At 38.0% G+C, this 24,929-nt stretch overlaps 1 protein-coding gene across 2 annotated transcripts in view; it reads left to right on the top strand.

Annotated features, from left to right (window-relative positions):
- PLA2G4A (phospholipase A2 group IVA) overlaps positions 1-24,929 on the top strand; it is an 84,693-nt gene that overhangs the window by 34,787 nt on the left and 24,977 nt on the right. The window contains exons 3-10 of one of the 2 annotated variants that reach the window (XM_026703242.2): positions 3,402-3,483; positions 8,558-8,706; positions 10,113-10,226; positions 11,633-11,670; positions 12,716-12,845; positions 14,751-14,887; positions 17,676-17,898; positions 18,951-19,065. In XM_026703242.2, coding sequence (XP_026559027.1) covers positions 3,402-3,483; positions 8,558-8,706; positions 10,113-10,226; positions 11,633-11,670; positions 12,716-12,845; positions 14,751-14,887; positions 17,676-17,898; positions 18,951-19,065 — 988 coding nt within the window. Of the gene's footprint in view, positions 1-3,401; positions 3,484-5,861; positions 5,899-8,557; positions 8,707-10,112; positions 10,227-11,632; positions 11,671-12,715; positions 12,846-14,750; positions 14,888-17,675; positions 17,899-18,950; positions 19,066-24,929 lie in introns of those variants that run through there. The other variant, XM_087930419.1, reaches the window with a different exon arrangement.

Genomic DNA, 24,929 nt, shown 5'->3' with positions numbered 1-24,929 from the left:
TATGACCAGCTCACTTCCAATTTGGTTGTTAGGCAAATCATTGTCATTGATATGTGCAGTTTTACTTTTGAGTTCCCCCTTAACTCTGTTTGTCAGAAGCTGGTTGTAAAGCTCAGAAATAGTGACTGTAAGACAGTGGGACATTGTGACATGCATACCACTTGCGAAGCACTGAAGTGGCAATCATGTTCGGTCATGGGATGCTGTAACGGTTGTAAATGCAAGGATTTGGTTTTTTTATACTGTTGTAATCTTGAATTTTGTCATTAAAAAAGCAGTTGGTAAGTGACAACTAGTTGTAAACACAGCCCAGGTAGAAATACATGCACTAAGAACTGATGGGTTTTGTTTGCTGTCCTCTGATAGCAGACTTGGTCATAATATTATTTAATGGGAATGATGATCACCAGATTAAAGTGATACGGAGTTGTAAAATCAGGAGTTAATCACCACAAATTATCTTGTATTGGTAGCTCCTTTCAGCAGTTCATATCAGTGGGGCTTTCTGAGTAATCTCTGAAAAAAACAAACTTTTTTGTTAAAAAATACACATTTAATAACATCACCTTGAAGATATTAGTTTCTTTAGTTCTTTAATCTGTGGCAGCAAGTGAAACACCTACTGGGTAAACTGGATGAATCATTTTTAATGTAATAGTATTTGTTTTCAATATCTAGGAATTAGCTACGTGTTTTGGCTACTTAACTTCACACATTAGGGAAACCACTCAACAGTTACTGTAAAACTTATCACATCCTCTCAAATGCACAGTTTTCTACATAAAGCTCATAATCCTGTAACTAGTCAAACAAAAAATTAAGCTTGAGTTGTATCCATATGGTTTGGAAATTGTTGGCAAAATATGCCCACTACGCAAGAAGGCCACCAAATCCTTCATCATAATGTTCTTCTAAAAATATCCTTAACTTTTTCAGTATTTTTTTTATTTGTAATGTGGGTTTGATTCTTATGGTACTCATATCCTTCTGAGACAACTAACAATTCCCAAAAAGCAACTCAGTAGTACTGTTGATGCAATAAGGGTTTTTCTCTCCCTCACTTTTTTTTTGAGGTTTGACTTAATGGGGCAAAAGGAATGGAAGTCAAATATTATAATATTGTGATGAACAAAATAATCATCATATTGTTCAAGAATGCTTTGACATAAGCTTTGACTGCCATCTCCTGGATAAAGGGTTCAAGTTGGAAATATAACAATATGGGTTTTCCTCACTTTATGCAAATTTGCTACTATGCAATTGATCATTTCCATCCAAAAATTGAAGCAGCAATTGGACATAATTTAGAACAGCTTATAATTCTCCAAAGAGGACCAGATTTTTCTCTCTTTTTTTGCATATTAATATATGTTTCATTATACAAGTAGATAAAGCTCATGGATTCATGGTGGAATCAGGCTGCTGAGCAGATAACTGCAATATAGTTTGAGAGATAGTGGCTGTTTTCCCCTGAGCAATCGAATAATGTTTGCCTTTACATTTCTTCTGAGTTTACCAGCAGTCCCTTAAGCGATTGCACTGTTAGGATCTGCTCTGATTGCTATCATTAACCAAGATAGCAAGATCTTACATGATGTTTTTTTTATTGCTTGGATTTGGTCCTGTCACTCAACCAAATCCAAACAAAATCCAAGATAATTTTTGTTTCTTTGTTCTTGTCCATGTTAATCTTGCCCATGGCTGTTCTTAGGAAGAAAATTGCCAAATTCTCTTTGATTCCATCTACAGTGTTCTGATCTGAGGAGGGCAGAAGGATCAGGGCTGTTAATATAGCTCAACCCACACACCCTTTTATCCTCAGTCTTACTAGCTGTTGCAACAGTTGACATTTTTGCATGAAAGTCATATCAGTTCATTTCCAACCACAGTTCAAAATGCTGGTGCAAGCCTTTTAATTCTACAGGATTCAAGTAGGGGAATAAATGTGACTTTTCATAGCAATGTCAGTCAGAAAAATTTGTCCCTCACCACCACTAGCAGGACATTAACATGACAGTGTTTGTGAAGGTCCTGCTAGTAGTGATTGTAAGAAATAAATTTTTCTGACCTCATTCACGGAATGTTCTTTCCAGAATAGGCTGCTTGGCACCATTTTTGATAATCTTTTCCGTATCATCAAAAATATTAAACAAAAGTTTGTTTAATTATCTAATTACACATTTTCAAATTTTCAGATTATTAGATTTTTGGGTTTATTTCTTTGTTGATGCAAAAGCTATTTGGAATAGATCAATATAACATAAAAACTATTTTGAGTATAATAAATGCAATAATATCAGCATTAATATAACTATATAATGCAACTATAATAAAAAGTAACTGTATGATTGAAATTAGTTAAGTTAATAATAGGTTGCCTATATGGTCATTTCTCAGTCCGCAAACATTGACAGATTGCTGTATGTCTCTTGAAGCAGAACATACTTCCTATATTTTTTTCTATATTTTGGTCTCCCTAGCCCAGATATATTGTAATATACTTACTATGCAGGCAATAATAGGAGTTACACTTTGGGGGAGATAAGATGGAGAAGATTGCTTTCTTGCTTTGTATGGAAATCACAAGTTTCACTTTGGATTCACACAAGATTGAGTCAAAGACAGACTCTTCTTTTGCATCTTCCCCTAAAGCCAACTGTTGGGGGTACAGATAGACAATTCTTTCTTCTTAATCTAAACATTGCTTGCAAAGACTTTTGAAACTTGGCAGACAGTAAAGGATATTAGGGCAAATATCTTAGAATATGTCTACGCTTGGACTGATTGATGGACAAGGTTTTTTTTTGGCACAGGACACATTGTTGAAAAAGTTACCCAAACCTGCAACGTTAGAAAATCACTGCTGTAAGTCCATATAATCCTGAATACAGGTCTTTTTATATATTTGTGAGTTGCATTCTAAGATCTTTAGGCATCATAAACAAATCTATTTAATCAGTTTAATTTAATCAAAAATTATATTTTTCCCATGGGAGGAATGTGTCTGCAAATGTAAAGAGTCTAAAAGAGTCTTGTAAAATTGGTGTCAACTTCTGTACAGTCCTCTTGCTGACTAATGATATATTTGAACAGTACCTGTGCTTGAAGGGGAGGAGAGTTAATATGTTGAAACTCAAACTCAAATACAAAGAGGAAGAAAATAACCACAGATGAATAGGAGAGGTAGCAGTCAGCTGTGAAACCTATTGATCTGAATTTTCAGTAAAGCTGGAGAGAAAATAACTTTATAATACACAATGCTGTGTGTTCCGGTGTGTACTTAATTTTTTGGGGTGGAGGTAAGGGGAACCATAGGTTAGCTGAAAACTCATTGAAGAGTTGTTACTTTTCTATTAGGTATAATTCTTCTGCTTCCTAATCAATTGTTGCTTGACATTTAGGTGGAACATCAGTATTCACACAAATTCACTGTGACGGTTAAGCAAGCTAAAAATGTTACCAAGGGGGCTTTTGGAGATATGCGTAAGTATCACTTTAATGTTATTTAGTGTTATCTGTATTGTATTACATTCTTTTCAGTTCTTACCACATGAGTTTAGAGAGATATATTCTTCAGGTATGACTGATTTTCAAATTAATTTTTGCTGCTTCAGAGACTTGAAATTGTAACTCATGTGTGTTATATTAAATAAATAAATCCAATGCAGACCTTATATCAAATTGAGTCATTTTAGAGCTTTATTGGTGGAGATTCTTAGGGCTACAAACTTACAATGCCTTTGCAGAACTGATAACATTTTTTTCTTCCAGGCTTTCCAGATAAGGAAAAGTCTAGATAGAGGTTGAAGGAAATATGGAGAGGGTAATTTTGTCACTGACAGCTCTGACCTTTAATGACCCTGAAATGTTTTATCTGGAATCTCCCCTATGGGGTTTTCAGAGAAGATTATTCTATAATTTAGAACTTTTTTTTTACTGGTTTTGTCTCTTAGAAACAGGAATATTACAAGTAGTGTTTTTATGAAAGACCACTTCATTTTGAATTCAAGTGTTCCATAAACCATAAAATACAGTGATATGGAATGGGCAATGGATGGATTCTGATAACTTTTTTGAAGCAGAGGGAGAGGAAAGTCACTTTTGGTTGATGACTCTGTTGGGCTCTAATTTCCCTTCGTAAAAAAGCGTTTGTAAGCATTGTGCAAAGGTATCATCATCACCACCTCCATCTTTCCTCTTAAAATAGTCATGTGACCATGCAATGTATTGCATGTTCAGTTGATTATTAAGGAGAAAGGTGGTGCTAGAAGCCTGTTCTGATGTCATCCTGTGTGCATGTAAATCCTTTTCATATAATTTCAATGGGGAAAAACAAAGGTCAACCTACTTGGTTGCTGACCAATGAGTTCTATCTATCTGCACTTGAACAGTTACAGCTGGAATCTTCAGTCTTCTTAAGATGATCATCAGACCAGAAATTCTTGTGCTGTGACACAATCATTTAGAGATGTAGTAAGATATCAGTGATACTACATTTTTTATTCATGAATAGCTAGACCAAAATCCAGAATTTCCTAATTTGCTATATGGCAAACTAGATTCCAAAGAATTCATAATATGAATGTTTTGGTTACCAGTTTTTTTAAAATTAAAATGAAAAATGTTTAGAACTCTATGCACTACTTTTTCTGAAATTTACAGTAAACCTCCCATTAAGAAATGATTAGCTTGTTCTAATTGTTTCCAATTCTACTACATTATGAGAAATGTTCTAGCCATTTCTTTATGTCAGATTACAGTCAGTGAGAGATTTGGAATTCTAAGATGAAAATCACATTCCAGACCTGGTTACATCCAGTTTGTGACACCTGCCAATAAAAATCAGTTCCACTAAACCCCCAATTACAATAATATAAATACATTGGCAAAAATGCTATCAAAAATCCTTAAAAATTATTTATAAATAATAGTGTCAAATAATGCAACTTCAGAGGGACAAAATCAAAACACCATTCACCAAATAAGAATCATAACAGGGAAAGCTAGAATATAAAAACAGTTTTCATATAACTGAAGATGGACAAAATCCAAATGCCATTGAAGATGATCTAAGCTCCCGATTCAGCATCAAGAACAAGGGTGTCAAACTCAAAATCCACTGGCTAGATCCGCCCCCTGAGAGGCTTAAATCTGGCCCATGGGGCCAGCTTGGAAATAGCAAAGGACCGGCCCACAGTGCCTCTGGCAAACAAAATGGGGCGTTGGGCGCTGTGTATGCCTCTGTGCCCCATTTTGGAGCCTGGATGGCCTCTTGCAGCACTCTGCCAGCCAAAATGGGGTGTGGGCAGACGTGTGAGGCCCCCCGCACTTTCTTTTCAATCCGGACGGACTCCTGCAGTACTTTGCTAGCCAAAATGGGGTGCGAAGGTACCCTTTTTGGACGGCAGAGTGCTGCAGGAAGCATCTGTCCCATTCCCCCACAGCCCGTGAAGGAAAGCTACAATGCTGATCTGGTCCTCGAAGAAATCCAGTTTGACACCCCTAATCTAGAGGTCAAACCACATGTCTTTATTGTTGCCAAGAAAACGACAATATTTTCATATAAACAGGGGCAGTTAAGTATCATTTGAGGGACTTCATGTTGTTTTTCAGTGTTTCCCATATCTTTGGCTTCCTTTTGAGGAACTGCATTAAAATAAGAAATAATATAATAGCAGTGCAATCTATGTTGCAATTGTTTATAAGAAAATATTCAGTTGAGTTATGGTTAAAAACATTTCCCTGTGAACATCGATAAAGTTTTGGACTGATCCTGTTTTATCATTTGATTTACGTTTCTAATTTTAGAACAAGTTATCTAAACGGCTGCCTTTTCTTTTCTTTTTTTCCCTTCAGTTTGGTATAATGGTTAAGATCCTGGCATAGAAACAGAAGACTGTAAGTTGTAGCCCTGCCTTAGGCATGAAATCTAGCTGGGTAACTTTGGGTCACTCTCTCAACCCACCATACAGGGTTGTTGTTGTGGGTAAAATAGGTAACTCACAACCTTCGGTTACCTAAAATAGGGAACTAACAATCTTCAGTTACCTATTAAATAATAAAGGTAGGATAAAAATCTAATAAATAAATAAATAATAAAATAATAAAAAAGAAATCTCCTGATTTCTTTTTTTGTTTTCTAAACGTTGTCTGCAAAAAATGCATTCAACTAAACACATTTCATCACCCAGAATATTTCTTTGTTTTTTTCCCTCTTATTATCTCACTTTCATTAAGCCCAAAGTAGAGTTCCTCTACTACTTATTAATAACAGAACTGAGCATTGTTTAGTTCTTTTATTAACAAATTGTCCCCTTGCAGCTAGTAATTAAATGAGAAGATTGTTTAGGAGCTTAATTAGAACATTCTATTAATCCCTTTTTCATTTTCAAAAATGCATTTAGTTCAGACCTAACAAATTTGAGTGTTAGAATGTTAGTAAAAGAAGTGTTGTTTATACTGAATCTGGAAACTGGATTCTGAAACAGTCTGTTAAAACGTGTATTTTCCATTCAACCAGTCAACAAGCCATCAATCTTCATACAGCTTGCTGAAGCTGATTACATCACATTTTCTTAAGGGCTAAGGTTGCAAAATTAACTAGAGATCAGAATTTGATTGCAATTATATCTTTAACTATGTTTAGTTGCAGTCTTTATTCCAATATATTGTTTATTATAGGAATACTTTTTCATTATTATGTGTATAATAAAATGTAGAAAGGTATCTGATTTAAAAGCAGAATGGGTTTATGATAGTGCAACTGAATCAGCCAAATAAAGATAAGATCCAATGTTATTATGTACTCATCTAAAAAAACATGAATATGCTCTACTGTTCAAACTTTGAGCAAAGAGGCATCAGCAAGCATCAGCATTCATAAGGAGGTGCCCTCATAGAAGAGAAAAACAAAATAGAACAAGACAGAATGTCTGCTTTATAAAATCACCACAATGAATATAATTTAAAATGTATTCAACAATACATGTGCCTTTTAGGAAAAGGATGTACTTTTGAGTTTTGATGACATATATTGCTGGTCACTTTTGTTAAATTTTCATTCTGGAAGTTAAGAAACCTTGTATGAGACAGAAAGCTAATAAAAAGACTTTATTCTGCTATATCAGAATCTGGGCCATGATCGTAGCATCTTATTACAACCTGCTTTCCAATGCATTATGCTCACCTGCTGCTACTTCAAAACCCATCCAGCACAATCTTTTCCCAGTTGAGCGTTACCTGTGCTAAATACCCAGGAAACACTCAGGGAAAAAAAATTTGGAGTCCTTTACACCGTAATAGCTCAAACGTTTTTCTTGCAAGCAGAGATGAGAGCAAAATATGAATGTTCTTTGAGATAGCTCTTACTCCAAAGTTTTCAGGGAGTGAATCTTTTGATCCAGAGGATACCATGGGACTTGGGATGAAAATGTCTGGTCTTTGATACACAGTTTTCTATGCCCAGGATTCGTTTTTATTTATTTAGACATGATGAATGCTGTTTATGTGGGTAGTAAAAAAGGCTTAACTATAAAACAAGCAAGTTTGTTATTCAGACATAGGATGTCCATACACTGACTAACATTGATGAGACTGGTTTCATATACAGGTATTCAAAGTGGCTATGTAAAGTCCTGTGTTGGGCTTTCCCACCTGATGACCTCCGGACAGTTCTAAGTTGAGAGCAGATGCATATGTTTGCCTGCAGAAGGGATAAGTCATTGTTTCACAGTGTCAGATAAATACTTCAATCAGCATAAGACTATAATTAGCATGCTTGCTCTTGTCCATTAATTTAGCCAAACTTTGACTGCTGATATATGCATGAATACCTATACTCTTTCTCTTTACATGAGGGTGATGTGAGGGCACAGCAATTAAGACACTGGCCTTGTTAGCTGGAAAGCTGACAGCTCAGGTTTGAGACCCAAGTGCCACATGATGGGATGAACTCCCATCCTCACTCCAGTTCCTGCTAATCTAGCAGTTCAAAAGCAAGCAAATGTGAGTACATAAATAGGTACCACTTTGGTGGGAGGGTAACAGTGCTCTATGATGTCATGTTGGCCACATGACTGGAACTGTCTTCAGACAGTGCTGGGTCAATTGAAATGGAAATGAGCACCATCCCCTATAGTCAGCAATAACTAGTGGAATAAAATTCACTGGGATTCCTTTACTTTTACCTTTTTCTCTGGATAATTCTTTGCTTAATATGGGGAATGCTTTTTTGCACCTCTTTACTGACTAGTTCATTTTCGTGTGTTTAGTCGTTTTCTTCTTACTGAGCAAAGCTAATCAGATGGATAATGTTTGTACCAAACTTGATGACCACTGTATGTTATTGCAAGAGGAGTATACCTGTTATATTGTATATATGGTATATAGTTTTAAATAGATATCATATAAAATGTTTACTTAGTACTTTCATAGTATCTCTTTAGAAATCAGTTATTAAACAGCATGTAAAAATAGGTTTAGGGAATATGACGTTATGACTGACCTATAGGTTTTCAGAGAAGCTACTGCTGATACCTGCATTCTTATTTTATTACAGTAGACACTCCTGACCCCTATGTGGAGCTCTTTATTCCCACAGCACCAGACAGCAGGAAGAGAACAAAACATATCAACAACAATGTGAATCCTGAGTGGAATGAAACTTTTGAGATAATTTTGGATCCCAATCAGGAAAATATTCTGGAGGTATGGGTGCAGATATTTGCAGGGAAAAGGACTCATGTGATGTGGATACTATATTAAAAATATTAAGTGCTGTGTCAAAAGAGGCAGACTAATTTAGCAACTGTGTGTATTAAATACCCTTGCTTACAGAGGTGATATGTTTAGATATTGCTTTATAACTTTCTATTATAAATGAAAGTTACTTAATGAAACAATCTAAGGGATGATATTTGCTCTTCTACATGGCATGAATGAGTATCTAGTCACATTAGTCTCTTCTTTTTCTGCCTGAATGCCTGCCTGTCTCTCTCTCTCTCATCTATCAATAATCTTTCTCTCTTTCTCAACTATCAATAATATCTCTCTCACACACACACTCAACCCCCACACCTTTTCTACCATTGTAAAATAAAACTGACCAAAATGATGAGTATTAGATGACAAGTTGAGACAATCTTGTGAGCAGAGATTTGGGGATTTAGTAGTCTGAGCCCATCTCTCTCTTTTGATAAAGTACAAGTAAAATATTATAAGAAACAGTAGGAATCACAGAGCTAAAATTAACACAACAGCCACACACGCACAGGGAGAGAGAGAGAGATGGAGATGTATACATATAAAATATATAGGCCGTCTAGAATATAATAGAGACCAGAATTGAGAAAGTTCTAATATGAATTTCTCATTTTAAAAATACATGCTTTATTGCAGCTGGTCTACATCTTCGGAATGTCAGTCTAGCTTGAAATGGGCTTTCTAATAGTGCTTATTTCTCCCTTTCTAGGTAAATGAGCCCCTTTGACGAAGGATTAAGGGCAGATCAGCAGGGAAGAGAGTGTTTAAAAGAGGCAAAATCTTGGGCTCATCAGAAATAATTTTGCCACAGAATGTGACATTTTGTTTGCTTTCTGGACAGAATAAACAGTTATCTCCTACATTTAGCATACAAAATGAGAAGTTTGTATTTTTACAAAATATTACAGCATTATATGACCATCAGGAGTAAATATCAGTTTGGCCAATCTAATTTATGATTAATGGGTATACAATTGTGTCCATTCATCCTGAAGAACTGGTTGCTGTCCTAACATAATTTTAGTATTAATAATGTGTAAAAATACAAATATTATTTTCCAAAGCCATGTGTGCGATCCCTCGGTATAATTGTTTTGCCATATCTGGTAAAAGTCTACAGATCTTCCAATTAAAAAGAAAGTAAAAATATTTAACCAATATTGCTTTGTTGACTTCAAGTGAGGTAAGTGAAGGGGAATAAATATGTTTGTAGATCTTTAATCAATACAATGTATGTTGAAAATTAACTTAAAATTTTGTGTACCAAGCATGTTTCCTTCATTTTAAAAAAGTCTTTTTTACATTTGTCTAGGATATGAGAAGGTTCAATTTAAGTGTGTATATTTTTTCAGATTACTCTTATGGATGCAAATTATGTGATGGATGAGACTATTGGTACAGCAACTTTTCCCATTTCATCTTTGAAAATTGGGGAGAAGAAACAAGTTCCAATCATCATTAATAAAGTAAGTTCCAAAATTAACACATCAGTTTCACTGTTGTTGGTCTCAAAATGGTAACTTTCCAAGGTTATAAGTAGAGGATCTGAAATCTAGAATCTAATCGTTGGACAGAAATGATGTCCTTTAGTTCTCTTGAACATTTCTGGTACTGAAAATGATGCGATCTGTTGAAATTACAAAGATTACAAAATTATTATTTCAGGTGTTGAGGACGTGAGTCAAACCACATCTTTTATTTTACTCTTCGAAGCATTTCTAGGGGTGCTAATCTTAATATTTTTTAATTCGAGATTTACCTGGCTGAAGCCACTCCTGTAGGCAGTGTCTTAAAATGACATATTATTTTGTAGTCCAATTTGCACAGCTGCATACACAACACACATGTTGATAGCTGCAGCTGTGAAGAGCCATCCATGAGAAGCCATAAGCCACGTTTAGATGTACTTTCATTTCGCTATCCCAGATTTTTTAATCCTTCATTTGTAGGGTCAAGACCTGAGCCATGTTCATATATTGACTGAACAGCATCTAGATTTTTCTGGATTGCTGAATTTGGTATTTGTTCAAGTTTGGATAATAGTCATACTTTGAAAAATGAACTTGATTTGAAAACATACCTGTCAAGGTTTTCTATTCTCTGGTCTTTATATTTTGCAATGAGTCTAGATTTTAATTTCTTCTTTTTATATGGATACAATGTGTTACTTTCAGTTTTTTCTAACCCTAACCCTAACAATAATGCATTTCAAAATCACTTCCCAGATAAAATTGTGGTTACTTACACAATATGGCAGTATTATTTATTATCTGCATCCTAGGTAACAGCATTGCAAAAAAAAAATCTTATTACATTGGTTATAAGATGATAAATGCTGAGAAACTGAAGTGTAATTCCATTACATTTTTTTTACTGATAATTGTATATTATTCCTTCTTTTAGGAAAATCTATTATTTTTTTCCATGTCTTCCAGAGAATATAAGATGTAACACTTCCCTTGCCCCTAGCCCCTCTTCCTCCCCTCCCCTCCTACTCTCTTCTCCTTTCTTCAACATGAAATTATTCTGCAGTTTGTGTCTTTGTGGTGCAAATGGTGTGGGAATATGAGATAGTATTCAAATATTGATAATGTATTGAGACCAATGAAATATATTTATGTTTATTCTTAATTTTTTTTCATACCATTTCTTGTTTTAAGTAAAATAAAACTGAAATATAAATAACAATGTCTTTTGAAAAAATTGTATTGACTTGAAAAAGGGCTTTTAAAGCCTGGAAAGTTAGGAAAAAATCTGCTCTAATATAAACTGGTAGGTGATTAGTGTTAAGTGAGACTCCTTTGTTTATAAGACAATAGATCACAAATTTCTTGACAAAAATTGTGATGCAATTATAACATTGCTTGTTTAGGTTACAGAAGTCACATTGGAGGTATCTATTGAAGTTTGGTAAGTAATCTTGGTATTCACAAAGTGTATGTGCAGAAATGATAGCATTGAGACATGTCTTCCTTTTTTGTGCAATTATGATATACTAGCAGGATACCCATGCTTCGCTAACGAAACTATGTGACCGGGCAAGCATTTAGGGTGGAAAATAAGGGGAAAAAATTGTGCCTATGTCTACCAGCATCCATTGGTATTCATCTGGCTAGCATCCTGTCAGTGTGTGAGAGTTGAGAGCTGTTTGGAAACTGAAATAGTACTTGCTGTGTGAGCAAGGAGACAACAAGGAGCCTGGGCGTGGCTTAACTGAACTGCAGTTGAAAGAGATTTCTTTTCAGGTGAGGAGCGGGAGTACAATTCCTTAGCATCCAAGCGTATTAATAATAATATAGGAAATACTAACGCTCTGATAGTCATTTCGAAAAATCCTTTATTGGCGAGCACCTAGAAGCCAAGAGGAACATACGTGCCAAATTTCAAGTTTGTAGGCATATGGTTCTGGAGATTTTGTGATGATGTGTAAGTGGTATTTCACTTTTATATATATATAGATAAACTCTATCAGAAAGATATATTGGACTACAATGACATAGGATTGAGAATTCATTGAGATAGGCAATGGATGCACTTCAGTACTGTATGTCTTATTGATCTCAAAGTAGGATATTGCTGTAGTTTAGTCCTATGTATATTTATTTGGCCATCCTGTATTTTACATTATCTGTAGTTAAGTTCCATTGAATTCCACTGGCCCCTTTTCTATGTATACACAAGCATGATTTATGTTGTCTTAGTACTATAATTTGGCCTGAAACCTGATGGCAGTGGGTCCAGACAATTCACTTTCTCTGAGCCTTTTAGAGCTGCAAGTCTTACCACCATATTTAAAAATGCAGCACTTTAAATACTATTAAACCATCATTTCAGTGGCATTACAGAAAGTCCATGCTTGAGCAGGACTTTATTGGCATAGAACTTAAGTAGATTAAATTGCTTGTTAGTCCTTTAAGTAGGAGATTTAGGACTAAACATGCGTTTTGCTCAACAGCTCTTCAACAGACCTCCGTTTCAGCATGGCTCTGTGTGATGAAGAGAAGGACTTCCGACAGCAGCGGAAAACTAGAGTAATGCATTATCTGAACAAGTTATTGGGAGCTGATTTGACCTCTATTCGTGATGTAAGTCTGGAGAGCTTATATCCAGCAGTCCTTAGTTTGTTCAACCCCAGAATGATCCAAAGCTACATTGAATTAGTTTTTTTTTTACTGTAACTTCAAGTCGTATTTCATCTTTCAACACCTTTCAAATTTTTGTTTTTATGTATTTTCATCAGCAATCCACTTCATCTTCTCCAAACCCAGAATACTTGTTAAAATTATCACAATCTTTTTATTTCAGTTGAAAACTTTGGCTTTTAATCTTAAGTAAAATGAGAGAGCGGTGGCAGGACAGGGAGAACGGAGGTGAAGAAGGCTGTCGCAGTCTTTGAACACCTTCTCTGGTGCCAGGAGCGATCCCTCAGGGATACACGAACCCCGGAGAGGTTCGTGTCAACGTGGAGAACCTCGAGCTGCAGAGGGGGGAAGACAGTGAAGAGGGAAGCTCCCGAGCCCGGCACAAAAGAGTAAGCTGTCACTCTATGGCGGCTTCAAGTCCGGTCTGCCACTTGAGTGAATAAGCAAAGCAGTGACAGCCTGCAAGGCCGAGAGTAACAGGAACAGAGAAACGGTTTATAACTTGGATCCTCTGAAGACTGAAGAGAGCAGAATGACAGAAGAATGACAGCATAAATTCTTCTCTCCTGGTTGTGATTAGCACCTCTCAGAAGTCAGGCGGAAAGCGGCCAGAAAAGCAGTTGGGAAAATGAAAGGATTATAATGGAGAGTGGAAAAGCCTAAGCACAAAAGGAAAGCACAGATTTACCCTGTGAAAGGGAAGCACTGGGGAAAGAGGGAGATTGCTAAAACTTTCTTAGCAAGTTCTTTGTCTAATGCTATGCATGATTGCTAAGACTTTGTTTGCTTTCCTAACTAGCTAATACTTGTTCTAACTAATATGGTTAGAATTAGTTATTCTAGTAATAACAATTATAACTGCTTGTTTTTTTAAAAAAATCTGTAGTCTCTAATAACTTTAATTTGAGTTGAAATTATGAAAACTTATTGCAGCATTTTTTAATCTATGAGACATGCCATCTTGAGAACTGGAAAGGACAGGGTGATATATACAATGTTCTTATTTTCCCACACATTTATCATTGCTTATGATGTCTGAATATGAACTTTCGTGTTGTTAAACAATCCAGAAATGCTTTTGGTCAGCACAGCCAACAAATTAGTCAAGCAAATAATTAATAATAATTGATGCTTTCTCCATGTTGAATATCTTAAAGTAAAATTAGAGTTTATTTCTAAATTTTCTTGCATAAGGCAGACAGAGACATTAACTACAAATGGCATGCTAACACACAGGTTAGTGCTCCAATTTTTAAAATGGTGAGTAGGGATAGCAAAGATGTTTATATATTAGAATTTTCTAGCCTATTGTTTTTTTCCTACAAAAACCTCAAAGCTGTTCTCCCTGAAGAGTATTAAATACAGATCAAGTCTTGCAAATGTGTGTTCAAACCCTGGATGAAGAGATACAAACCATGGGTTGTGTTTAGAAGTGAACAAACGATTTTTGGGGTGGGTGCAGCAGTTGGATCCTACCAGTTCAGTGATTGCGTGCGCGAGCACCTAAAGTGAACATGCAGCTTCCCCACACCAGCTGAGGCCTGCAACGCAATCAGCTGAGAGGATAAAGAAGAGAAAAGTGCAGGGATGGGTGGGAGATCTGATCCTGTACTTTTATTTCTCCTCTCAGCTAAGTCTGAGGCTTTTTTTCTTCCTCAGCTGATCCCTGGAGGCTTTCTTTACTACTGGTTCTACTGAACCAGTCTGAACCAGTAGCATACCACCACTGGTTGGGTGGGTTTTCTGTTACCTTATGCGTTTTATATAATATTTCCATAACTATACAACGTCTTGCTCGTGTTGTGTGATAAATACCTTAGAAGGCATCTATGTTGTATGTTTTCCCAGGTACCAGTAATAGCAATCTTGGGTTCTGGAGGTGGATTTCGGGCAACTGTGGGACTTTCTGGAGTAATGAAAGCATTGTATGAATCTGGAATTTTAGACTGTGCAACATATATTGCTGGTTTATCTGGATCTACATGGCAAGTCTCCTTTTTAAAAAAAAAACATTTTTATTTTAATAGATAATACCTTACTCTTATTATGTACAGTATATTTTTTATCCCTTGATTCTATAGCCAAATTGCCAAAATCTTTTTAAAAAGGTAAGCTAGTTTTAGATCATGACTGTAATCCCTTCTATTTCTAATTCATTGGTTTGTTGATTTAAAAATCTTTCTGAGTTAATAAAAACTTGCAACTTAGGTTTTTAATGTTTAGATTATACTTTTTGAGGAAATTGAGAGCTATAAAAACAAATTCTCCTCAAACTTATACTTATCCTGTATGGTTCGCTAATCAGCTGAAATCTTCAGTATAGCTCAAGGGAGCTTTAAATGTACTGAAATTAAAATATCACTTAATAACATGAAAGCAATGATGGTGTTTATTATTACTGCATCCTTAAAATAATGGATTTGATTGATTTCTAAAACTAGTAGAGCATAAAAGAAAGCAAATTCACAAGTCCCTTGAAGTTAGCTTTCTGAAGGAATTTTTTGCTTGGAGGAATAGTTCTACAGTAAAGTTCTCTAACTACTTGAAGAAAGATTGAGTCTTCTGGTGGCTTAGGTCATATTGTCAAAATTTTAAAAAAGACCAAAGAGAGCCCCAACAAGCACCTAAGTTCTGGAGTAGAAGGGCAAGTAGAAATAGGTAGGACTAAGACAACTTTTAGTTTATAATATTACTCTGTTTTCTTTCTATTATTTTATATTGATAGATAATCTTCTATTATTTTATACTGATAGTCTCTTCAGTTGTGATAATGGAATAAATTCATAAACAAACTTAATATCTTCCTGTTGTAAAGACTAAAGAGACTGCAACCCTAGATGAATTTTTGTCAGTTTTTCAGCATAAACTTAGTCAAAATGAAGTTTAAAAAATGATATAACTACTGTCAGATTTCTTTTGAGGATCAATAAATTTAATTTGAAATCTTGCTGCCAAATGATGAAATTAGAATTCTTAAATTGAAGTAATCTCCTCTCTTCTGTAGCATACTATTTTAAACATGGAGATTAGAGAAATACATACATATTGTGTTTCCCAGTTAGAGGACTGAGTATTTATAAACAATTAGAGTTTTATTCAATATTATGTGTTATAAATATATGTTAATTTAGATAAATGTAAAATATGCAAAACTTTGTAATTTACAAAATGATAGCTTGATTTTCCCAAGTTTCAGTAGTGTTTTGTCTCACTTCTCCTCCCCCACTTTCTCTTATTTATTTATTTTTTAAAAATTATATGGCTTCCCAACTCACTCTTGGTGACTCTGGGCAGCTTATAAGGATAAAACCCCAGTTCAACAAACCAATAACTCTCCACTCCACTCTACTCTAACTCTCCCGGTGATAATCAGATCAGCCACTTAATGGGTTCCATATAATTCTGAGGTCCCTAGGCCCACTAGCAGAACCATGTCTCCAGGACCTTGCAAAAGGATGTCAAAGTGGGGGCCAATCTTATCTCTGCAGGGATGATGTTCTACAGGGAAGGAGTCACTACAGAAAATGTCCTTCTTGGTCCTGCTAGGGGTTGGCAATGTGCAGCTCCAGAGCCGCATGCGGCTCTTTGGGCCGTCTCTTGTGGCTCCCTGTCAGATGATCCCACCATTGGCTAGCCCTGCCCCTCGCCCTCCTCTCCCACTCTCTCCTTGCCTGCCCTGAGAAGAGAAGGGCGACGGTGGTGAATGGAGACTTGGTCCATATTCCAGAGTGGGAGCGAAACACCCCTCTACTTGTCTCTATATGGCCATTGTTGGTGCTGTGCACACCTCAGCCGCTGGGGGAGATGGACAACTTTTCTCCGCCTCGAGATACTGACTGGCCTGGCTGCAGCCGATGCTCCATGTCGTAATGGGCTCCAGGAGGAAGAGGAGGGAATGCAGTTTCCCTCATTATGAAGGACGCTAAATTTAAGTGTGCTGCACGAGGTGCTGCAAGAGCAGCAAGCAGCCATGGAGGCAGCAAGAGCAGCAGCGTCATCTGCAGCTGGCCCAGCCGGTGTCTCGTGATGGAGAGAACATCGCATGTCTCCCCATGTTCTTCTTGCTGCCTCATGGCTGCTAACTGCTCTTTCAGCGCCTTGCACAGCACACTTAAATTTAGCACGCTTCACAATGGGAGAGACTGCGTCCCCTCCTCCTCCTGGGGAAGGTGTTTTCTTTCTTGGTGTTTTCTTTTCTGTGGGAAACAGGTCCAAATGGCTCTTTGAGTGTTTAAGGTTGCAGACCCCTGTGCCTAGATAGACTTTCTTAAGAAGGTCCATAGCATTCCCTGCTTCCCCATTATGGCGAGTGGGGTAGATATGACTGGGAAAATATGGTTCTTCAAATATCTTCGTCTCAAGCCATGGAGGGCTTTGAAGATGATAACCAGCTCCTTGATTTGGACCCAGAAACAATTTGGCCATGGATTCTTTCACAAGAGAAGTGACACGTGCAAATCTAGGCTTACCCACCATTAAATTTTGTAGAAACTTTTCAAAGGCAGCTCCATTTAAAACACATTACAATAGTCAAGATAGGAGGTGACTTAGATGAAGGAAACTGTGAGTAGGAATCGTTGATCTAGGAAAGGGCATAACTGATCATAACCCACAGGTCCTCCTAGCCACAACTGCCACCTGCTCTTTAAGCAGAATTATGATTTCTAGCGAACCTTCCTTTTTTCATTCATCACCATTGTTGGTTGAAAATCTTGTGACTATCTTTGGTCCATTTTTATGTTCACTAAAAATATTGTTTTGATCTCTTCATAGGTACATGTCAACCCTGTATTCTCATCCAGATTTTCCAGTGAAAGGGCCAAAGGAGATAAATGCTGAGTTGAGGAACAGTATTAGTCACACCCCACTGAAACTACTTACACCCCAGAAAGTGAAGCGATACATTGAAGCACTGTGGAAAAAGAAGAGGTGTGGGCAGCCTGTGACATTTACAGATATCTTCGGAATGTTGATAGGAGAAACATTGGTTCAAAATGTAAGCATTTATCAAAACATTTAGGGAAGCTGTTTAAATCTTAGGTGCATAATATTTGTGTAAATACAGCTTGATGCATTAGAACTGCTGACTTTGTAGTAGAAACTGCAGACAACGATGAGAAAACTTCACTAATCAAAATTAAACTAATAGTCTGAATTCTACAGCATAATCTAATGTAAATGTGAGTTGCGGTCTGCCTTTTGGTTACCCAGAAAGCTGCAGTAGCTGTCAAATACTGTCAAATACTTCTATTACCACTTTATCATAAATATTCAAATGTCAAAAACTTTCAGAAAACAATAGGAGAATCTAAATTAGGTCCGTAAACATCAACTTTAGTCTCTGCTATTTTAGCACATAAAATTAAATAATACATTTATATCAGCAATATAACCTGTTGTACACCAGTTGAAAATAGCAGTAGCAATAGCAATAGCACTTAGTCTTATATACCACTTCACAATGCTTTACAGCCTTCTCTAAGTGGTTTACAATGTCAGCATATTGCCCCCAACAATCTGGGTCCTCATTTTACCGACCTCGGAATGATGGAAGGCTGAGTCAACTTTGAGCCAATGACAATATCCTTTGAGTTTCCTAATATATACTTTGAGTTCCCTAATGTATGAATACTATATTTACAGTTTTTATTATTTTATTATAAATAGTATTATCATTGTGAAAGTTATAGATAATTGGCACATAAGCTGCTCAGAGTCTGAAAGAGTAGGAGTGCTTTATAAGCCTAATAAATAGACCCAATCATCACCAAGTTCTGATTTTTAACCAGACTAATCAGTAGCAAGAAGGCTTTCTTAGTCTTTATTACAAGATTATTAATTTATAATGTCCAGGTAGGCAATTCTGCTATATTTTTGGTGTATGTTCAGCTGGTTTATGACCATAATGAAGTAATCTGAAGTAACTTTTTTGTATTTTTTAAAAAGTAAAACTCTGAGGGGGATAGGTGATTAAAAATATGAACTATAAATAAATATGTCAGCTTCAGTTCAAATATTAAACTATTAAATTCTGTCTCCTTTTCACAGAGAATGGATATCACTTTATCTCATATGAAGGAAAAAATAAACAAAGCACAGTCAGCTTTGCCACTTTTTACTTGTCTTCATGTTAAACCTGATGTGTCAGAATTGATGTTTGCAGGTCAGTGTTCTCACTATCTGGGTTCATTCAACCTTTATTTATTTAAGACCATCCTATTCAAGAATGACTGGGTTACTTATAAAAAAAACAATGATAGACAGTAAAAAATAACAATCATGAATTTCCAGACAAAAGAAATTACCCAAAACACACCCATGAGAGGCTCAACAACTAACCCACTTCAGAGCTTGGGAGAAGAATCTCAGTTTGAAGGATTTCTAGAACCCCATTTTTTTGATAGAGGGACATGTTTCTTTAGAGAGATGCTATTCCAGAGGGCAGGCAGGTAAGTTGGGTCCCAAGAGATGGCACTATTTAATAGATGGTAGGTAACATATCAATTATGTAGATCTTACCTGATGAGCAGAAACCATGGAAGATGGTCCTTTGATAACTTGGCCGTATTTAGAGTTAATGACTACCATCTTGAATTGCTTCTGGAAACTCATTGGCTATCAGTGTGACTTATGCAGGAATGGGTGTCACACAGACTTATGCCGATCACTGCCTGTGGTACTGCACTTTGGATTATCTGCAGTTTCTAATATGATCTTTGAGGTCACATAGGGCGCATTGCATGATATGATGGGAATATGAGTAACTAAATGAAGGGCCTCTTAATCCAGGATGGACACAATGGACACACAAGATGGAACTATGGGAAGTGTGGTGGCTCAACTAGAGGGAGCAGTAAAAACATGTTCCAGCATCAAGTCATTCCATGGGAGGATGTAGCAGAGGCTACTGAAGTCTTTATTTGCTGGTTCCCAAGAAAATACAGTTTCTGGCGAGATTCTTGTAAATAGGCGATCAACAACAAAGAAACTACTTCGGCCTACTCACAAAGCTGTTCTGGTTTCTTGCACCAGACATATCTCTATATCTGCCACTTTCTTTTCAACTCCAAGATGATCCCCAGGTTTTATACCAGTTTTGAATACGGAAGGGTAGCCTATTCCAAAGCTAAAATGAATAGTCAACTTAAGTCTGTTTGCACAGCCCCCAGGCACCATGACAGGACATTGATATTGGCACAGAGTCAAATTGTATATAACTAGGAATCATCAGCACATTGATGATCTTATCTGATAGCTTCATAGAAAGGAAGGGAAAGAGGTTTGAACCACGAAACATAGGAAAATATATAAAAAGTATATATTGCTTCAAGTAAACACCACAAAACTTGATTTTTATTGTTTCCACCTCAAAAAGAAGAAATTAAAATGACAAAGAAGTAGAATTAAAGACAGATGGAGCAAAAGCGTTTGAGGATGAAACTAATGCTTTTGGCCTGGATTGATTGAAAGAATTGGTGCTTACTTAATGTTTGTATCAGTATACTGCTCTTTTTAATTTGTCTCAGACACATATGAGTGACACAGTGAGACTTTTTAAGATAATAATTATGAACCAGGTAGGTCCTCTGTGTTGTACTCAGCTGCTTTTTAATGCTGTGAATAAACCAATGTAAACATTCTCTTGTTGCTAAAAAACAAAGTTCTCCCATGAGCTGTTCAGAGCATCCAGTAGTGGAGAGGTGCTTCAGTCTCTGCATGTCTAGGCTGGGCTTAATTAGTGGAACGCTCCTCCTCCTCCTCCACGGGACTCCTCCTAGTGTTCCCCAGTTTTGGCTCAGCCTCGTTGAGGATAGGCAGTGCATTTTGTTCTTCCTTGGCTGAAACAGGAGAATTATTCAGCAGGTTTGGAAATAGTCCGGTTTGTTTTTTTCAGGCTTTTAGCCTCCAACTCACATTATGATCTCCCGACATTAGCTCTCTCCATCTGGCTGTTGGAGATCGTTTGCATTTTCGGGCAGCACCGTTTCGCACCCCAGCTCGCATTGCCCGAGCCCCCAACTGCTTCTCGCATTGCTCCGAGCCTCGCAACTGCGGCTTCGGCATTGCTCCGAGCCCCCCCCAACTGCTTTTTCTACCCCCTGCCATTGTGATTCCACATTGCCTTTTTCTACATTGGCAATAGCGACGTGGGCTTTTTTGCCCTCATCTAAATCATATCGTTTGATTCTTCCCCTCAGAACGCCATCTTGGCGTGGAAAGCATAACAGCTTAATTCTTTCCACCCCTTTCCTGGCTGTTTTTTAGCCACAAGGAGAAGCCGTTGGAAGCATTTTCTCCTCGTGGTGGGAGTTTGTTGCTGGGAAGCGCGCGTGCGCCAAAAGTAATGGCCATTGTTTTGCCTTTGTTTTAAAGACTGTGTGGCTGGCTATTTGTAACTCGAGCTGTGTGAGGTGGTTTTCCTTCCCGATCAAAGACTTCTCTTCAGCTAACCTAAGGAATTATTACACCTCGTTTTCTTATTAGATTCAAGGCCATCTGTGCATTATTGTTGGCTTAACCCTTACAGCCTTACCCACCAAGCGGCACAACAGCGAGCACCCAGGCCTGTGTCCGCCTGTGCAGGGAAGCTGTTGAAGGCCTCTCTTTATTATCTTGGACTTTCAGGCATTCTTAATTTGGCTGTTTGGATATTCACTATATCAAACTGTTTTTCTATTAATTTAGATATATATTTATATCTATATGTATTGGTGATTGCCATTGACTCCAATAATAATAATAATAATAATAATAATAATAATAATAATAATAATAATAATAATAATAATAATAATAATAATGTATTAATATCTTAATAATGAAAGATATTTTTACCGTGATATGACTCATATATACATATATCTTTAAAAAAAATGAAGGGGATAAGATATTGGTCCCTTCTTGGATCAGGCCCCTGGGCGTGCCAACCGCCTCCACAGTATCGCTTTGAATAATGAGCATACTGCATTTCTTTTAATCAAAATGTCAGGCAGTAGTAGCTCTCAGACCTCAACATCCAGGGTCAAAGCCAAATCTCAGCACAAATCTAAGCAGACAAAAGGTCTTTCTAAAGCTTCAGAAAGGTATGCCAACAGGCGCCATAAAGCATTAGAAAAGCAAATAGATAAGTGTGCAAGGGAGGCACACAGGGCCTCATAGGACTTTCCGCCCCCCAGTCCAGGACTGTCTACCTCTTCCCACCCTCCTCCTCCCCTAGATCTCTCCCTCTCATCCAGACTCAGCTTGGTTCCCCAGAGTCAACAGGCCTAGTTACCTGGAACACCGACCATGCGAATGGCTTCTGAAGCTACATTCACTCCAATGGCTGCCGGTCTTCGACAGGACGACATTCTTCCAGAGAGGATGAAGGCATGGATGGAGCTGGCAATCCGCCAGGGAATTGCAGCAGGTCTTCAACACGCAGTTCTGACCAGGGAACATCCTGTAACAGCTGATTTTGATTCTCAATCGCTAAGGTCATTGACCAGATCGGAGCAACACTATACCCACCTACAGTTAAAGGGGGAAGCGCCCCTCCAAGGGCCAATGGAGGAGGAGGAGGCGGAAGAAGTGGTTCAAATTGATCAAATGGAACAGATTGAATCAGGAATAATACAAGTCAGTGACCTGGCCCTGTCAGAAGCAGACCCCTGAGAAAGGGGTAGGTCTGAGGATGAGGGTCTTGTTCCTGATCAACCTGTATTTACAGGCTTATTCCACCCACAACTGTTCAGATCACTCTTGTTTAAGGCAAAAAACATTGCATGCCTGAACAAGTCGCCCCCTTCTACCACTCCAACTTCTTCAGAAGAGGGACCAGAAGATCTAATTTTCAACCAACCGGTAGTTGAAGAAGATGTGATTCCAGTTCCTCACATGTTTTCAGAACTGGTACAGAAACAGTAAGTATCTGCAGCGGTGTACCCTGCCCCCATGGGATATGACAGGAAATATTTTAATTTGGCCCGTGATTTCTCAAAATTGTTGAATACTCCCAAGGTAGTTGAACCTATAGTGGGATTAGCGTCCTCGTCCTCCATTCCCAGTGAAGTGCTGGAGGCATTGAAGCCGGAGGAAAAACGGGCTGAACTGGCCCTACACAGGGCCCATCAGTCTGATGTGTGGGCCATTAGAGTAGCCACAGCCACTCCCTTCTTTACCCGTTCTCTCAGGTGGCTTCGTCTCTTACAGGAGCATGTCCCCAATTCCAACATTAGAGTGCACCAAGATATTGCAAAACTTATAGGAGCTGCTGAATTCTCAGCTGACGCAACTTATCATGCGGTCAAGTTTTCAGTGAAAGCCATTCGCATGTCACAGTGCGACGCTTACTATGGTTAAAACATTGGCAAGAGGACATTAAGCACAAATGCAAGCTGGCTTCATCTCCTATTGCGGGAGACAGACTGTTTGGCCCTGGCCTCGACCCACTGCTAATCGAAACCTGAAACAAAAAGAAAACTCTACCTTCTCTTTTTCGGAAGTCAGATTCTAGAAACCCTCAGTCCTTTTGGAGGGGATCCTTTCGGCCCTTTTATCAGGGACCCATCTCACCCAGATACCAGAGACTCCCATCATTCAGACCAGGGCAGCAGCCGGAGAGGTCCGACTTCAGGGATAGGATCAGAAGGGGTGGCCAATCCAAGAGATCCTTTCGAGGAGCAGGAAATAGGTCTTTCTGGTGTCCAAGATAACTCCCTGGGCCCGACTCCCATTGGTGGATGCCTTAAATTATTCGCGGACCAATGGGACTGCTCAGCGTCTGATTCCTGGGTCAGAGACAGAATCAGATTTGGCCTTGCGCTGGAGTTTCAATCCACTCCCCCAGACTTCTTTAGGTCATGCCCTCTTTCCAGAGATCCAGTTAAACGCAATCTTATGGAAACAGCTATCCAACATCTACTGGACACACGAGCCATCCAACCAGTAGCTACCAACCAACAAGGGCGAGGTTTCTATTCACAACTTTTTGTTGTTCCCAAAAGTTTGGGTGGGTGGAGAGCAATATTAGATCTGAAGCGTCTTAACCGTTTCTTAGTATATCGCAAGTTTAAAATGAACACCCTGCAATCTATCTTACTCGGCATCAGAAAAGGTGACATCCTTACATCTTTAGATCTGATGGAGGCATACTTACATATTTCTATTCGGCCTTCCCACTCTACATTTTTGAGATTCTGTTATAATAACCACCATTTTGAATATGTGGCCCTTCCTTTCGGACTAGCTTCTGCCCCCAGGACCTTCACAAAGATTTTTGTAGTTCTCGCTGCTCATCTCCAAGGTATCTCTGTACGACTCCAGTGTTACCTTGATGGCGTATTAATTTTGTCATCTTCCCATCATTAAGCAGTCAGAGCTACTCAGACCACATTACGATCCCTACAACAACACGGGTTCTCAATCAATTGGAAAAAGAGTCATTTAACACCTTCGACTCGATTAATCCATCTGGGGGCAGTCATAGATATGGTGGAAGGCAGTTTTCCTGTCACCAGATAGACAAAACAGCATTCATCAATTAGTTAAGGAAATCAGGGTTCATAAGAGGGTGTCCCTAGCTGAACTATCAAAATTGTTAGGCAAGATGATTTCATGTATATCTATTATTCCTTGGGCCCGGCTCCACACAAGATCCCTCCAGTGGTTTCTGCTCCCATACTAGCACTTCCGCCGAAGCAACTCCAAATACAAGGTCAAGGTACCATCAAAGGTCCACATATCTCTCCACTGGTGGACCAGACCAGTCATCAACAGTGGTTGTCTCTTCAAAGAGCCCTACAGACTTACTATCACCACCGATGCCTGCCTATTTGGATGGAGAGCTCACTTTCAATCGCTCACAGCCCAAGGCCGCCGGTCCTCCATAGAACAGTCGTGGAGCATAAACTGGCTGGAGCTTCGAGCAGTACACCTGGCTCTCTGCAGCTTCCTTCCACAGGTACACAATCAACACATACTAATATTGACCAACAACATAATAGCAAAAGCTCACATAAATGGGGGCACGCAGTCGAAACACCTTAT

The sequence above is a fragment of the Pseudonaja textilis genome, chromosome 3 (genome assembly GCF_049901715.1).
Source record: "Pseudonaja textilis isolate UNSWEBS1 chromosome 3, rPseTex1.2, whole genome shotgun sequence".
In the NCBI taxonomy this organism is placed as follows: domain Eukaryota; kingdom Metazoa; phylum Chordata; class Lepidosauria; order Squamata; family Elapidae; genus Pseudonaja; species Pseudonaja textilis.
Note: the sequence above shows the minus strand (reverse complement) of the source record. Positions and strands in the feature narration are given on the sequence as shown.